The following is a 15,571-nucleotide window of genomic DNA, read 5'->3' as shown; positions in this document are numbered from 1 at the left end:
CCATGTCTACAGAAACATACGCGTTCCTGGGACAATGTGTTCAAAAAAACATATGCAGAGATCACGACCTAAACAAGCTGATTCACTTTGGTAGCTGGATCCCGTCTGAAGGCAGAATAGAAATCAGGAAATCAGAAATGAATCTATTATGCCTTATCCATGAGAAGCGGATGATTGGGAACTTGATATTATTCAATCTTTAAATGTAACTTTCAATTTAAGCTTTTGTTTCCCCGTACATGTAAGTTATAATTTCAAAACCTCAATCTAATCTAATCTAATCTACCTCTATCTATCGTCTGTACTGATGATTTTGTTTTGTTGATGAAGTTTTCAGAATTTCTGATGGATTTCATTGATTTCCATTGTTATTGTTGCCTTCATTTGCAAAAAAAGCTGAAAATGGTTGATTTCCTCAGACTGAATAACATCAAGCTGTTCGAAAATTCATCTTGTTTTTGTGACATGACAGCATGTAGCAATTAAAAGTGTATTTGCAGCACATTTCGGATGTGCAGTTCATAAATGTTGTATTTCAAGCATGAAAATAAATGAACAAGCAAACCAATTCCTCTGTGGAGTGAAAGTGTCATGCAAGCTCAGAATTTTGTGTCCATAGTGTCCATAACTTTACATTAAAGCATTTTTCTTTTAAAGTGAATTCACAACAGTTTAATGATAATAATCACTGTCTTTGTGTTTTTTTTCTGTTATCACATGTAATCACATCATTAATGGGGATGATTTTGACATACAGGGCTGCTATTTACTTTATTGAATAAAGTTTATGCTGAGGCAGTGTTTTTTCCCCTGGTGTTTGGGACACTTGTTTGCTCAAGAAGTTAGGCAGTCAGCCGTTACATAAAGAAGTGGCTCAGACTCATCCTGTGCAAATAAATAAATGTTAGAGCATCACCGTACATGATTTCATGAAACTTAAACCGGTTTGAACTTGTCACTCCAGACTCATCGCTTGTGTTGCCAACAGGCTGGAAAACAGCTGACACACATAAAGTTCCCACTCCAGCTCTTTGTTGACCAAATCAATAATATCTCTGTTAACTTTTACACTCAGTAAAATCAACATCCCCATCATGACAGGATCAAATTGGACAAAAGACACCAAACTGTCGTGTAAACAACTCTGAGGAAGTAAATAAAAAAGCTCTGATCTGTATATCAGTTCAGTTTATTAGAACAAACATCCAAACTCAGATGTCAGCTCTGAATTTCATTCTTCGGTGTAAACCAGAGAAAAGCAGCGTTAGACAATAACAGGGGATTTGATATGTGCAGTAATCCCGATCAGCTGAGCCAGCAGCTTTAGATTATCACAGGACAGGGTGTGTTTCTGCTCTCAGAGATACGCTAAAACAACCCCATAACCATAACTTCCTCTTGCAGACTGAGCAGGGGGACGTGCAGATAAATACTCAGATTGTGCTGTTTTCACATCATGCATCTTCTTTCCCCCCCGCAAGCATGCAAGTATGTGTGTGTGTGTGTGTGTGTGTGTGTGTGTACGTGCTGTATTCATTTCCCTCTTCCCGAATTGGTCTGGCCCCTCCTGACTGTCAGCACTACCTCAACCAGGCTGTTTTTATGGAAGTCTGGCTGAATCCAGTTCATGCTGCCTCAAGACACCACCTACTCATCTTACTCGATCGCTCTCTCTCTCCCACTCCCCCCTTACCTCCCTCGTCCTTACAGTATAGTATATCTCAGTATATCTCCCCTTCCTCTCTGGTCTTGTGTTTATTCCCCTTTATTCTTTGTTCCCTCTTTTTCCTGTCTTGTTTCTTTCTCCTCCAGTTTTTTCTTACCTTCTTGAAGTTGAAACAAATAAGTAAACAAAAGGAGAGGACACTACAGCTGGTTTGGATCCTGTAAATCTTTTATTGTATGTATCTGACATACATCTGTGTATATTTTTGTACAACATGTCCAGATAACAATATCAGATTATCAGTCAGACACAGGAAGAAACTGCCCCAGAGCTCCGTAGACTCCAAACACCATTTGTGTAATTAGTTTGTAGAAATTTGATTCATTGTAGAGCTGTTTGTTGCAACACAACAAAAACAGAAAGTGCTAACATTCAATTGTGGCTTGTGTATCTATTCTGTTTCAAACCGTTGTTTTAAAATGTTTTTTCTGCTACATTATGTTTCCACGACACATATTTGGCACATTTGTAGAGGTCAGAGTCAGGGTTAGACTCTCTGACAGACAGATGAGTGAATCCTGAATCCTGAAGCTTTCAAACAGCAGAGAATTATCTTTGATAGATACATCAGGCAGCCAGTGTGATTATTATTGATTAAGTTTTAACGGAAAAATCACTGATGCCATCAATAAACCTGAAATGTCTGAACTTCATTTTGCTGGTTTACTGTCAGGGTCCTGGTGTTGATCGAGCTGCTTCTGAGGAAGACCAGTAACAGGCCAGTGAAAGATCATGGGGAGGCTCAAGGTGAGTTTGGGTTCATTTCAGTGAGTGTATGTACACAGAGGCTGAAGGGAGCCAGGAGTTGACATGAGTGTGTGTATATGTGTGAACTATATGATGTATTTTTCTCGCGAAGGCGTAGAATCTCACACTTTTCTTCTTTGTGGACCTTTCACACGATGACACTTCACTCAAATCTGTAATCTTTGTCCTCTTAGTGTGTGTGTGTACGCGCTTGTGCAGGTTTGTGTACAGTCGCAGTTAATTCAGTAGCTGCTGAGGTGGCATCAGAGTATTGAACTTAAATATACTGATCCACATCCAAATGAATGAAGCAGAGCACTGACGAAAATAAAAAGTTAAAGAAGGTGTCCACAAACCAGAGTGCCTGCCAGGAATCCAAATAAATTCTCATTTGCATATTTTAATTGATTTAGCTTGATTACTCAGTGATTGATGGCCTAGTCGGGGTAATTTCAAAGAATCGCCCATTTGATGTCACACAAATTAGCCAGGTGACATTATGCAGAAATGTACTACAACTTGACAACAACACCATTTGCCATTACATGTAGAATCTGTGTGTGTTGATTGATCATGACCTTGGTGGTTCTCACAACCAGCCCTGACATCCCGTGCTGTGAATTATCCAGGAGGATCACCTGATCAGACATTAGAAATTAAAATGTGTGAGGTCACCCAGTGAAGGTCGATAAAACTGAGGCTGTGTGGCCCATTTCTACCCCAACAATGTTGCTTTCCTGCAGGCTGGTTGGACGCATAAAATATTTATGCAGCATGTGAGTGCAGCCTGAGCTATAAATAATCTCGGATGAACATAAAACCATTAGTTTTACCACCGACATCTTACACGGATCTACTTCTGACCAGACACGCAGATTCACACGCAGCATCAATGACAAACCGGATGGAGGGTGAATTCTGATCATGTGTCCATATTGATATTCTGGAAGACTGTGCAGGAGCATACGTACTCCGTGCAAGCAGCAGTCTGATTCTGTGCCAAGTGTGATCGTCAGCATTACTGGCTTTTGTCAAGATAAAATGAATTCATGTTTTAATCATCCAGAGAGCTTTTTGGGATTTCATTTCATTGAAAAGCAGATCTTTGTGTTATTATGATCATATTTTATTGGCTTCCCTTGACGTGCCCAGCCATTTGTTAGAGCTACACCAGGGAAGCTGTCAGATTGTGTGTGGCTGTGTGAGTCTATGAGCTGGTAAAACGGTGGTGGCGACGCTGCCACGGAAACAATGAGCACAACGAACTCACAAACTCGACTTAACGCCCTGCAGCGCTGTCATGATGTGGTCGTCCCCACGTCGAGGCTGAATGGCAAAAACTGCAAAAGATAAAACATTGTAAGTTGTATTGTGAGTTATACAGAAGAGGGAATGATGACATTTAGTAGTTTTCTGTCTGCAGACAAAAAAAATTGAATGAAAACTCAATCTGAGCACAGAGTTTTTGTTTTTGAATCGATAGATTTCAAATGAAAGCTCCTCTGATCTGTTGTCTCAGTGTTTGAGTTTCTTTGCCCCACAGGTTATTTTTCTCATATTGCTTTTATTCTTATTATCTGGATATCACTCAGCAGAGGAGTCTGGCTGAACATCAACCATGCCTAATCTCACCAAACTCATCTGCTCAGCACCAACTCTGGCTGCGGGCCAGAATGACCTTTTCTCCAAGTCAACCTTTCTCTTAGATCAAAGATAGACTCTGGTTACATGTTGAAATGTGACTGCGTTATTAAATAACACCGAGTTCTCCTGGCCTATAAACCTTGAAACATGAAGCCAGAGTCTAAAAAAAAAATGCATCCAAAGGAAGTTTAAAGGGTTATAAAGTGCAGAAAAAAATCCATAAACTGAGGCCGTAAGTTTAGAAAAAAGACAGATGGCGGGTGTGTGCGAAGCTCAATATATAAATTACAACATCACAGTTTACTCATCTGAAGATGTCGGAAAGAATGGCGACCTGATGTGAATGCTCCTGAGGTAATTCATTATGAACACCTAAATGAATATTTAATATTTAATCCATGTCAGACAGCGACACCGTCCATATCTGCACACTCTCAAATGCTTTCTTATATTTTTGAAGGCCACTAAAAACTGACTGTACTGAAGATAAGAGTCTCTGCAGGAAATGAGCACAGAGACTCAGACAGAGGCCCAATTCTGAGATATTTGTACTTTCACAACTCCTGAGTGGATTCACAAAACTACCAAGCAGAGCAAAACGTGACGTCTGGCACTCTGCAGAGGGGATACAGTCACGTGTGGCAAGTCTTACTTCCTGTTTTCTCCAACCGCACAGACACACATTCAGCCACAGAGAACCTGACAAACACATTAAGTTACAGAAACTCATTCATTTGATTTTTTATACCTCCAGGCTGCCAAACATCAACAAAAAAAAAAATAAAAAATTAAGGCCAGCTTTTCTTCAATGATTGTTCTTACAAAAGCAGAAAAAGAGGAAGATGGCAACGTAACTAGTTGATGACAGAAAGTATCATTATTTATTCTGTTGATATTATTATCACTCTGGACATCTCCTGATCACTTTGACTTTGTGAATTTGTGATAAAAAATGTGAAGTGATGTTTCAGCTTGGCTGAACCAGCGCGCCCCTCAGCGGTCGTTTTGTGTGTCTGCGCAGCCGCAGTGCGCCGATAGAAGGCCGCCTGCAGAGGACACTGTAACACAACAGTGCAACAACGCAAACAGACACGCAACATGCGAGGACAGCTGGCACGTGAACAGGTCGGAGTGTGTTTTAATCTCGTTTTTAAACAATAGAGGAATTCACCGGGCGGGTGTGGTTTCTCATTTCTGGCTCTTTGTGTCTGTCTCCAGTGAGACTGACTGTTTGTTCCACTTTATTCCAGGCTGAAGTTTCCAAATGATGACTTTAACCTTCCGTACAATTACAAAGAGTTTCCCTCTCAGTCCAAACGACTTTTCAATGGCAAGTCCACTTTTATCTCATCAGCTTTGTTCCGGTAAAAGGGAGGGACATCATGAACTCATTTTAATGAAGTTATTTCCCTCAGAGGTAAACGCTGATATCTTTGTTTTTTAATTCCGGAGAGAAACGTGAGAGTGATTAACTCCAACAGGACACACCTGATTGTAACGCAGGTCACAGTGATCAACAAACAGACCTGGAAATGAGGACATGTCAAATGTATATTTGTTGGGCTTTGGCCAAACAAAAGTTTTCATTATTATTTAATCCGCTGACTTTTCTGGTAAACATGAACTGCCATGAAATTGTGAAAAATGTCTTTTATTTCCCATAAACTGGGGTGACCCCCCCCCCCCCCCCCCCCACGAAAGCCTAGCTTTGTATATTTATGGGGACATAAAAAGGAAAATAAGCACATTCTCACTTTTATTTTTTTTTTTACAGAAAAAGTTTTTTTTTAATAAGTATCTCACATGATTACTCCGATATCAGAAAGGGGTTTTCTGATTTTTGCAGCCCTGGTTTAAGGTATTGTCAAACATATAGCTTGAGTGATAACATTTGTATTTATTTCAACATTTTCTGCTCCACAGAGAGAAATATTTAAGATGGATTTACATCAGTCTGTGAAGCGGTGAATGAAGGATCTGGAAGGCTGATATTCCCGCTGAAATGTGCGTTTCATCCTTCAGGCCAGAAATGCCAACAAATATGAGGAATACGGCGTCGTGTGCCGCTTCTGTTGTCTGCTGCCAGGAGATTACAGACAGGTGAGAAAACAGGTGTGTGCACATTTAATCCTATCTGTTCAGTCATCTTCTCCAATATTTATTAGTTTGGAGCATGTGAGCTTGTAATTCCAGCGTTTGCAGACATCTTTCATCTCGTGCTTGCGTGTTTCCCACAGATCCTGCAAACTTTGAAAATGTAGGCTTTAAAAAAAAATAAATATATGGCCCTAAATTGTCAGGAATTTAAGAGAGGCAGACATTAAATTTAATCTGTGGCAGACTGAATGAGCACTTCTGCTTATTTTTTACTTTTATATCTTGCAAAAAATAACAATTTCCACAGCTTTATTTGGCTCTTAAGTTGTTTAGACTGCTAAATGGGTGGCTGCAGGCCTTGTATTGTGCTGCTCCACATTTTTGAAAGGAACATGGATGTTTTGATTCATGAGTTAAAGAAAGGGAAGAATTATAATTGCATTAGTTACATAATTGTCATGATAATTGGCAGAGGCCTTGCACTAGACTAGATTAGCTATTCACTGTGACTGACACACACACACACACACACACACACACACACACACACACACACACACACAGACAAACTGCAAGACCTTCTCTCTAAACACCAACCCCCTGTCCCTCCAGGGACCCCCACCAAAGTCTGGTGAGGGGTCTCCAGTGCAAAAAGCAGGAAGTCACAGCTGTGCTCATCCCCCTTTCAGCATTGTGAGAGAAAGACTGAGAGAGTGAGTGTGTGTGTGTGTGTGTGTGTGTGTGTGTGTGTGTGTGTTTTCTTACTATCTGCATCTGTGTGTAGACCGGGGTCAGGGTGTGTGTTTTTTAGTTTCTATATGTCTCACGTCCACTTTATCTGGCCGGCATGACGCTACTTTCTATTCTCACTTTTTCGGTTCAGAAGTTTCCAGTGCTGTTAAGTGAGAGCGAGGCTGGCTTACACAGACTAATAAACACTCAGTGTGCCCGAACTGTGTGTCATTGTGGCTAATAGTACAAGACTGACTGGACTGCTCTGGTGGAAACAGCAGACACACACACACTGCTTTTTTATTGTTTCTGCCTCCTCCTCTTGCTCTTTACTTTATTTCTCCACTTTCTCTTTCTTGTCGCCTCCTCTCGATCTGTTTTTCCTTCTTTCTCTCTTTTGATTCACTATGTGGCCAAAAGTAACTGGCCACTTCTCTTTCTTGATATAGATTTTTTTTTGTGGTTTTGAGAATTGTTTTAGTTGTTTTTAGAGCAGAGAGTCCCAAAATATTAACTATAGCTGCTCACATGTAAGAATTTGTCTTGTGTGAATGTAAATCAAATTATTATTATTATTTTTTTTTTTTTCATTTTGGATGGCTGGTTCGACAAAATGAGAGATTTGGAGACGTTGGACTCAGATATTTTTATATTTTAGGTATTATATAATTTGCTTAGTAATCAAAGATATGCTTTCATCTCGTTGGCATCTTTCCTGATTCAGCTTTGGTGCTGAATGACTCGATCACCTCACAGAGCCCTGAACTCAGCCTCATTCGGCCTCTCGTGGCTGGAAGAGAGGAAATTCCCGCAGCCAGGTTCTTAAATCTTGTAGAAAGCCTTTCCCTGAAGAGCAGAGGCTGTTAAGGCAACAGTGAGATGATTACATATAGGTGCACTTGGCCATGTAATGCATCTGTCTGTCTCCTCCTATCTTTTCCCACCTTGCTTCCTCCCTCTATCTCCTCTACATCCATTTTCTGGTCTCCTCTGAGTCTTTCCTCGCTCTGAGCCTCTGCTGCTCCTCGTGCAGCCAGCACTTTGCTGTAAATCTTCAGGCCTTTTGCTTTAATAGGCACTGGGAGCCTCTGTAACACCGGCTGCCTTTGTTTTGGTTACAGATAAAATCACTGAAGGAAAACACGGCGGCAGCAGAGAGCAAGAGAGAGAAGGGGAGCAAGGGAGAGGCTATAAGACGTAGAAAAACAGTGCAGCAAAAGAGTGTGCGAATCCCTGTGGTGCAGGAAGAAAGACAGTTCCTCTTTTTATTTCCATACCTCAACAAGATACACAAAGGGAAAGGAGGTAATGACCCCTAAAACAGCGATGATTTGATTAAAAATGTACCCAGAGCTGACTTTACAGCTTCCCAGCTCCTAAGCACAGATTGAGATTTCAGTTTTTCTGCTAAACTCTGCCGAAGCCAGCTCTTTGCTTTTATCTGATATCATTTCTTAACTCTCGTCTGAGTATTTAATCTGATTTATCTTTTTGTCCTCCTCTCCTTTTATCCCACCCTTCATTCTCACTTTGTTTGATCCCACTCTGATGTTATCTTACGTGCACTGTGGCCGTGCACGTGTGGCCATATGGAGTTCATCACGGCGCCTGTTGCTGATGATTTCTTTGGGAATGTTGACAAGTTGACAGGCGAGGCGCTGCACTGACATCAAACCTCACTCCACTGTCAGGACGAGCGAGATAGACAGCTACAAGGAGAGAGAGAGAGCGCGAGGGAGGGAGCGAGCGAGCAAGGGGGCAGGGTGAGAGACACAGAGATAGGGAGAGAGGGGGAGGTGAGAGAGAAGGAGGAGGAGAGATGAAGGGGGAAAAAAATGACTTCACGGCCACGACTGGACTGCCCCCTTTTTTCCCCTCAGCCTCTCGCTGTCTCTCAACTTTTTTTTTTTTTTTTTCCTCCCTCCTCCTCCTCGGTGTGTTTTTTGAAATGATTTGGGGAGAAGAGGGGAACAAGCATTCGGAGCTTGGCTGACGGTGCAGGCAGGAGCGTCACATAGGCAAACGGGAGCCTGAGGGGCAGCATGCAGGGAGTGAAGAGGACTGAAGGGACTTTGGGGAGTTCTTGGATCTGATGCACAAACTAAAAGTCTGACTTACTGACAGAAGAAGGCAAAGAGAGGCAGAAAGAAGAGAGGACATGTTGATCGTTTTATAGACTGGTGGAAGCCATAAGAAAATAAATTTACTTTTACAAACTCCTCAAAAAAGCAAGATATATTGTACAGATTTATTTTTGAGAGCCCAAACATTTTTCCAGACGGGACTGTAGCCTTCTTCCACAGGAGAGAAAAGAAGCAGATGAACAGAGGCACATTTTGAATGACAGGAGAAGCAGCATGCTTTTCAGGAACTTTGCACTGGACGGTTGCTGTCTGCTACGTCCCTGGACGCTGATGCAGCCATAAGACATATATCTTCACTGAATTGTTTTTGAGAAGAGGATCCAGCGTTTCCTTTTTTTTTTTTTTTAAACAAAATTCTTCTTTGGTGCAGGTGTTGTGCTGACTGTCATTATGTTCTCTCAAAGGTACTCTTTAACACCGTCATGGACTTATTGTCTACTGGTCCTGTGCATCCTGGATGTATGGACCACAGCCTGGCCAGCTGCCCAACAATCCCAACCCCAGCTGAAGTCCCGCCGGTCCAGGCAAATGTCATCCCTAACTTCCTCCTCGTCGGCCGGAAACTTATCAGAAAGCGCAGAAAGCAAAGTGGAGCGTCTCGGCCAGGCTTTCAAGCGTAATGTCCGCGAGTTGCGTGAGAAGAGCTCCTGCTTGGACCTGGTCTTCCTGGTGGATGAGTCGTCCAGCGTGGGGGCCAACAACTTCCTGAGTGAGCTCAGATTCGTACGCAAAATGTTGTCCGACTTTCCCGTCGCACCAGAGGACACGCGGGTGGCGTTGGTCACCTTCTCCTCCAAGACCCACGTGGTGACGAGGGTGGACCACATCTCGGCCCCCAAGTCCCACCAGCACAAGTGTTCCCTGTTCAACCAGGAGATCCCAGCCATCAGCTACAGAGGAGGAGGCACCTACACCAAGGGAGCCTTTCAGAGGGCAGCGGTGAGTCACACCTTAAGATAAAGTTTGTAAAGGTTGTAAAGCTGATGCCAGTGACGCATGAGCATCAGTCTTTGTTCCTGCAAGTGCCTGCAGTTTCTTACATTTTGCTCACACTCATTTTCTGAGAAATTTCACCTCCTGGCTTTTCCAAAAGCCTTTGTGACTGCACAGTATCGGTATGTGTGCACCAGGGAGTTACTGTGGCTCATTGAGGATGATGCTAATGAGGCTCAGCATGGCCTTGCTGCTGCTGCTGCTGCTTCCTCCAGCAGATAGAGAGGGGAAGCCGCTTGCCAGCTAATTGCTCAGGAGTTTCCAGTGATAAAAAATACCATTTAGAGTGAGCACACACAGATGGAAGTGGACAGACACACATACATTTAGGAAAGTGGACCAGACTGTTTTGTCTCTTAAACAGAAGCATGTCAGGCTGTAAGGTTGTATTTGTTGTCCAGTGAGGGGTTCGGGGTCATGTGGGGTCAAAATGTTACCTTGTTTATGGTTTGTTGATCTGAACTGCCTGACAGCAGCCGCGTGCACACACACTCAAACACACATGCGTCGGAGCCATATGGCACAGTTCATCTGTCAAGTCCAAACAGCCCAGCTATAAAAGCTGTGTTAGTGGTATACAGGCTGGTCCTGTATAAACACACACACACACACACCTCAGCTCAGGCCTCAGATCTGCCATCAGTTTGCTCAACAAACACAAAGTAAAGTTCAGGTGCTGCGTGGCTCTGTGTGGAAATGCTGCAGTTTTGTTTTGAAGTCAGATGAAAGAACAATTGGGAAGAAAGCATCACCGCTCTGTGACAAATATGCGAAATGATGTTATGACTGGTTGCATCAGAAAACAGACCGACTGAACTCCAGTCCCAGATGAGAACGGTGCATTATTGTCCAAATAGCTCAGCTTGTTGCTGACTGTTGCAGCATCTTTGTAGTGTGGGCTTTATGAAAGCACACTGTCCAACACTATCCTACCACCACCACAGGGCAGGTTGCATCCTCAGCAGAAATCCAGATCCATCAGTGGATGAATCTACTGCAGCCTCAGGTTTCTGGTCTGGGCTGACGGGAGTTAAACCTGATCTTATCTCTGCTGTTGTAGCTCATTCAGCTTCAGGTTCAACTCGTCTTCCACTGACCTTCTCTGCTCAGCACAGTTGGTTATTTGAGTTACTGCAGCCTTTCTGTCAGCTCCAACCAGTCTGGCTACCGTCCTCTGACCTCTCATCAACACGGTGTTTCTGTCCGCAGAGCTGCTGCTCTGTTTTGTTGTTGGCTTAGTTCAGAGTAAACTGCTGGTTTAGTGAGACCATCCTGGGACATCTGGCACCAACAAACAGTCCCTGGGATCACATTTTTCTTTATTCTGATGTTTGATGCTGACATTAAATGCAGCTGCAGGATCTTAAATATGGCACTGCTTCCAGGTGATTGTTTGGTTGGATATTTGCATTAAAAATCAGGTTGGCAGGTGTTCCTAATAAAGTGGATGGAGCACTTTGATCCGTTCTTACATTTAGCTGACTTTTGGCAGGTTAACCCTCCACTTCATCCCACTCTAAAGCTAATAGCCTTGGACCGTTTTCTCCGGCTTAGTGCTAAAAAGTTTTGCCCTCAGGACAGATTTTCAGCTCGCCCTCCTTTAGTTAAGTGCTGATAAGGAGATTTCTGGCTTTTTCCCAGCCACTAAAAACCACAACAATACCAAAAGCTTTCTGGGGGAACCTGTGCCTTATCGTTATTCACAAGCTCTCACAATGTTTTGGCTGATTTGTCAAGCGATGTAGTCATCTCATTTTCCAAAGATGGAACAGCATCCTGCTGCTCAGGCTCTTACGTTGGCTGTGACTGATTACAAATCTGATTCAATTTCTCATATTCACGAAACCAATTAATGCTGCTGTATTTCCTCCCAGAATTGCATCTACGTGGTGAGCGTCTGTATGAATGAGTAACAGCACAGCTACTTGCAGCCTACACACACAGTTTAAGATTTTTTTTGGAAAGATAGATGAGTCTAGCAGACACAGACAATGACCAAAACACCACCCGATGCTCCAGAAACTGGCCCACACCTGATAGATTCAGTCTGACGTTTGCTGCGTCTTTGCATGATCAAGGAAATGATGCTTTGAAAGGCCATCTGTGATTTATTGTCTGATCTTTGGGTCTGTCTGGAAACAGAAAATAGGGGCTGTCTGTCTCTTTCCATTAGCCATATAAAGGATGGGTCTGCTAACACTCATCTACAAGGCGCATATCCGCCTGTCATCGAGTAGTGATCGAACTGCAGAGCAGTCGTCTCAGTGCAAGTGTGCTGAAATGTGCATCTTGTGACTTGTGAGTGCATTTAATTATGGATTTTTTATTTATTTTTTATTTTTTTACTTTCGCCCCGACACATGCCCTCCTGCATTTCTGCTCCTACGTATCCATCTTCGGTTTCAAGGGGAAAATCATTTGTGTGAATGTGTGGTAGAAAGACAGACAGCGAAAGGGAGAGAGAGAGAGACGATAATTGAGAATTGCAGTATAATAATAATGATGCCATATTTTATTCCTTTGGCTGGTCTTGGCTGTTCTAAGTGCTGTAGAAAGCTGGAATCCATTAAGAGAGACATTTTTCCACCAGCCGTGCATGTAGAGACAGGGCTGTCCTCCAGCACTCTTCATCTCTGTCTCTCTGCTGTCTCTCTTCTCACCTAATACATCACACAGTAGGTTTAAAGCATCTGCTTATGCAGCTTCTAAAATCATTCCCGATTCAGGAATTTTGCACTTAGATTGTGATTAGTGTTATATATACAGATTATATTTTACACAAATAAGTGTCTCTCTTACGGCATCGTGTGCGTCAAGAAGCCAGGCGCTGATGGTCTCAGTGGAAAGGCTGATGGTTACAGAGCCCTCAGGGATGTCGTCTCCACACACCACTTTGGCGGATGTGACTGATGACGTGACATTCAAACTAATTTCACGCTCTGATCGGTCAGATGTACGTAGATCAGACAGGAATCCTGGATCTAATGTTTTCCTCTAGTGTTGTACTTGGTCCAAAACTTTGCTGGCTGGCCCTTCTCTCTGATTTCCATGTGTTTGGATTAGGTGGGCTAGTAAGACTTTCAGCATAAGCACCTTTAAATTACAATTTAATTGAGCGTTTGCCTTTTTGCTTGGTTTTTATTTACACGGATGGAAAGTGGCAGCCCGTTTTCACACCTTGATAAACACAGCAGCATGTCGGGTCCACCGTCAGACAGGCTCTGTATTTAAGCCCTTCAAGGTTGGCTAGTGTTCAAATGTTTTGACACTGTTGTCGACACTTTACCTTTTTTTCCGTAACGACAGAAAATGATGATGAATGCACGTGTATGTCATCGCTCAAGAATTCAACTTGTCTGACCCTCAGTGCTGCCCTAAAATCATCATTGTGTCTGTAAAATAATGTAAATGTGCACAATGAGATTATTAAGATTGCTCCTTCCTGCGCTCATTCGCAGCGCCTCAGATGATAACCTGGTTACTGATGTCATCACTCTTCCTGTAGTTTTCCAGGGATTTTCCTGACTCTCCTACAAAGGAGCTGATTGATGACTTTCAGTGATGACTTTTTTTTTTTTTAAGCCGCATAAGGAATAAATACGGTATTGTACCTGAGACAGAAGTAGTTCAATCAGCTGCTTACATAATTCTTCTGAAAAACTCGATCCATTTTCCTGTTCCTGTTTTAGCTCTGGTTTTATTTACTTTCCATGCAATTGCCTCTTTACATGACTAAATATCTTCAACCCAATGTGGCGCAAATCCTTTCATTTTATTCTGCTAGTTGCTGGTAATATTGTTGATCCAAGAATTACGTTTTTTTCCATTGTTGCTTTTATTAGAGCTTGCCTTGGTTCTGAATCCCTGCCATAAAAATACGGGGAGAGAAATGACCGTGTTTGTAATGGCCAGTTAAAAATCCTCATCAATTTTTTTTTTCCCCCCCTTTTGGTCTCATCATTTGTCTCCATCCTGAAGATTTGCCTCTTGGGTCGCTGTGTGTTGCCAGATAAAACCCCCTTCTTGCTCTCTGCAGGCAGGCCTGGCTTTGGCAGAGACGCACTGAGCACTAAACCGGACTTGGCGGCTGCACTGTGTCAGTCTGCCTTTATGGTTGCATAAGATACAGACAGATGGGCAGCGTGTGAAGAAGACATGATGAAAGAAAGAAAAAGAGTGGAAGAATGACAGGAAAAAGAGAAGAAGAAATGGGGGGAAAGGATCAGTAGGAAGAACGTAGATATAATGCTTTTACCTGCCGGTCGCTCAGCGGTGTGCTGACTAAATCTGGGTCAAAATAGATACTGGAGTCGTTTACCAGCATTAAAAGGAGCCACTTAATAAAAGGAGCTTTCTGCTGCTGATTTGTATAAGTTGGACTGGCAGGTGGGTTATTTTTCTCTGCTTCCTCAGTGAAAAGTTCCAGTGACTCCTAATGTACCCAGATCACTGGGAAAACACACACATTCATGCTCATTAGTCACACAGAGTTAATGCAGCAGCTGCATGTCTTTACATGGTTGTCATAATATATAAGTCATAAAGGTCACGTTATAGGCTGCAAACATGGGAATGTGAGAGTTGGCATTTATAGACAGAGTAGGTGTGCAGCACGTCCATAAATGTGTAAAGTCAACATGAATCTTGACAAACTCGGTTGGCATTCCAGTCCTGCAAACACCGACAACATCAAGGAAGCTGAAGCGATCTTTTTTTAATTTAAAGAATGAAGGTAGAGATGAAATGAAATGCAGTTACCGACTTCTGCGTCTTCAGGAATGCATGTGATATTTCCAGTCTGAAAAAAGTGAAAGTAAACACATTCAACTGTGGTGCAAGTGTAGATGTAGACAGAGATCTCTTGTCAGTTGCATTTCATACGACTCTACGTGATATGATGCCTTTCTCTGCTGAGCGCTGCCAGACCACAATAAGGGAAATAAATATCCTGGGCTTGTTTTGTGAGGCTTCATTCCAGTGGATCAGCATTATTTTTCCTATTTTTCCATTTTCATGCCTTTTCCACCACGTTCTCCTTCAGAGCTGCAGAGCCCCCCATCCCCCCTCCCCCCAGCAGCGTCTCAGGCGGGGGATCTTCGTCAGCTTTGACGCATTACAGCCAAAATATTCTGTATTGTCTTTCAAAACATTGTCTATTAGATTAAATGAGGCTTGTGTAAGTTGCTCATATTTGGCCTGTGGAGATGAACTCAAGAGATCCTGACCCTTCTGATGTGTGTGCGCGCACACACACACACACACACACACACACACATTAATGTGTAAGAGTCTGAATAAGCAGTATTGAGTTGTGGAGGTCAGCGAATTAAGGCGGGAAATGAACACCATCCATCACTTCGATGCTGGAAATTTTTTTACTACACTGGCTGGTTTTTCAGGGGCCTTTTCATAAGTTGAAAGCATATTTGCTCACTTTTTTTTTTTTTTTTTTTTAAAAGTCTCCTAGTCGACTCACTTGGTCGATTTC

General features: G+C 42.6%; 1 protein-coding gene across 3 annotated transcripts in view; it reads left to right on the top strand.

Annotated features, from left to right (window-relative positions):
- Positions 1-6,116: 6,116 nt before the first annotated feature.
- Positions 6,117-15,571, top strand: part of svep1 (sushi, von Willebrand factor type A, EGF and pentraxin domain containing 1) — a 76,994-nt gene continuing 67,539 nt past the window's right edge. For all 3 annotated transcript variants that reach the window (XM_029526013.1, XM_029526014.1, XM_029526012.1), the window contains exons 1-2: positions 6,117-6,217; positions 9,495-10,029. In XM_029526013.1, the coding sequence (XP_029381873.1) occupies positions 6,120-6,217; positions 9,495-10,029 (633 nt within the window). In that variant the 5' untranslated portion in view covers positions 6,117-6,119. The remainder of the gene's footprint in view (positions 6,218-9,494; positions 10,030-15,571) is intronic.

This window comes from Echeneis naucrates, chromosome 18 (assembly GCF_900963305.1).
Source record: "Echeneis naucrates chromosome 18, fEcheNa1.1, whole genome shotgun sequence".
Lineage (NCBI taxonomy): Eukaryota > Metazoa > Chordata > Actinopteri > Carangiformes > Echeneidae > Echeneis > Echeneis naucrates.
This window is presented reverse-complemented; position numbering and strand designations above follow the sequence as displayed.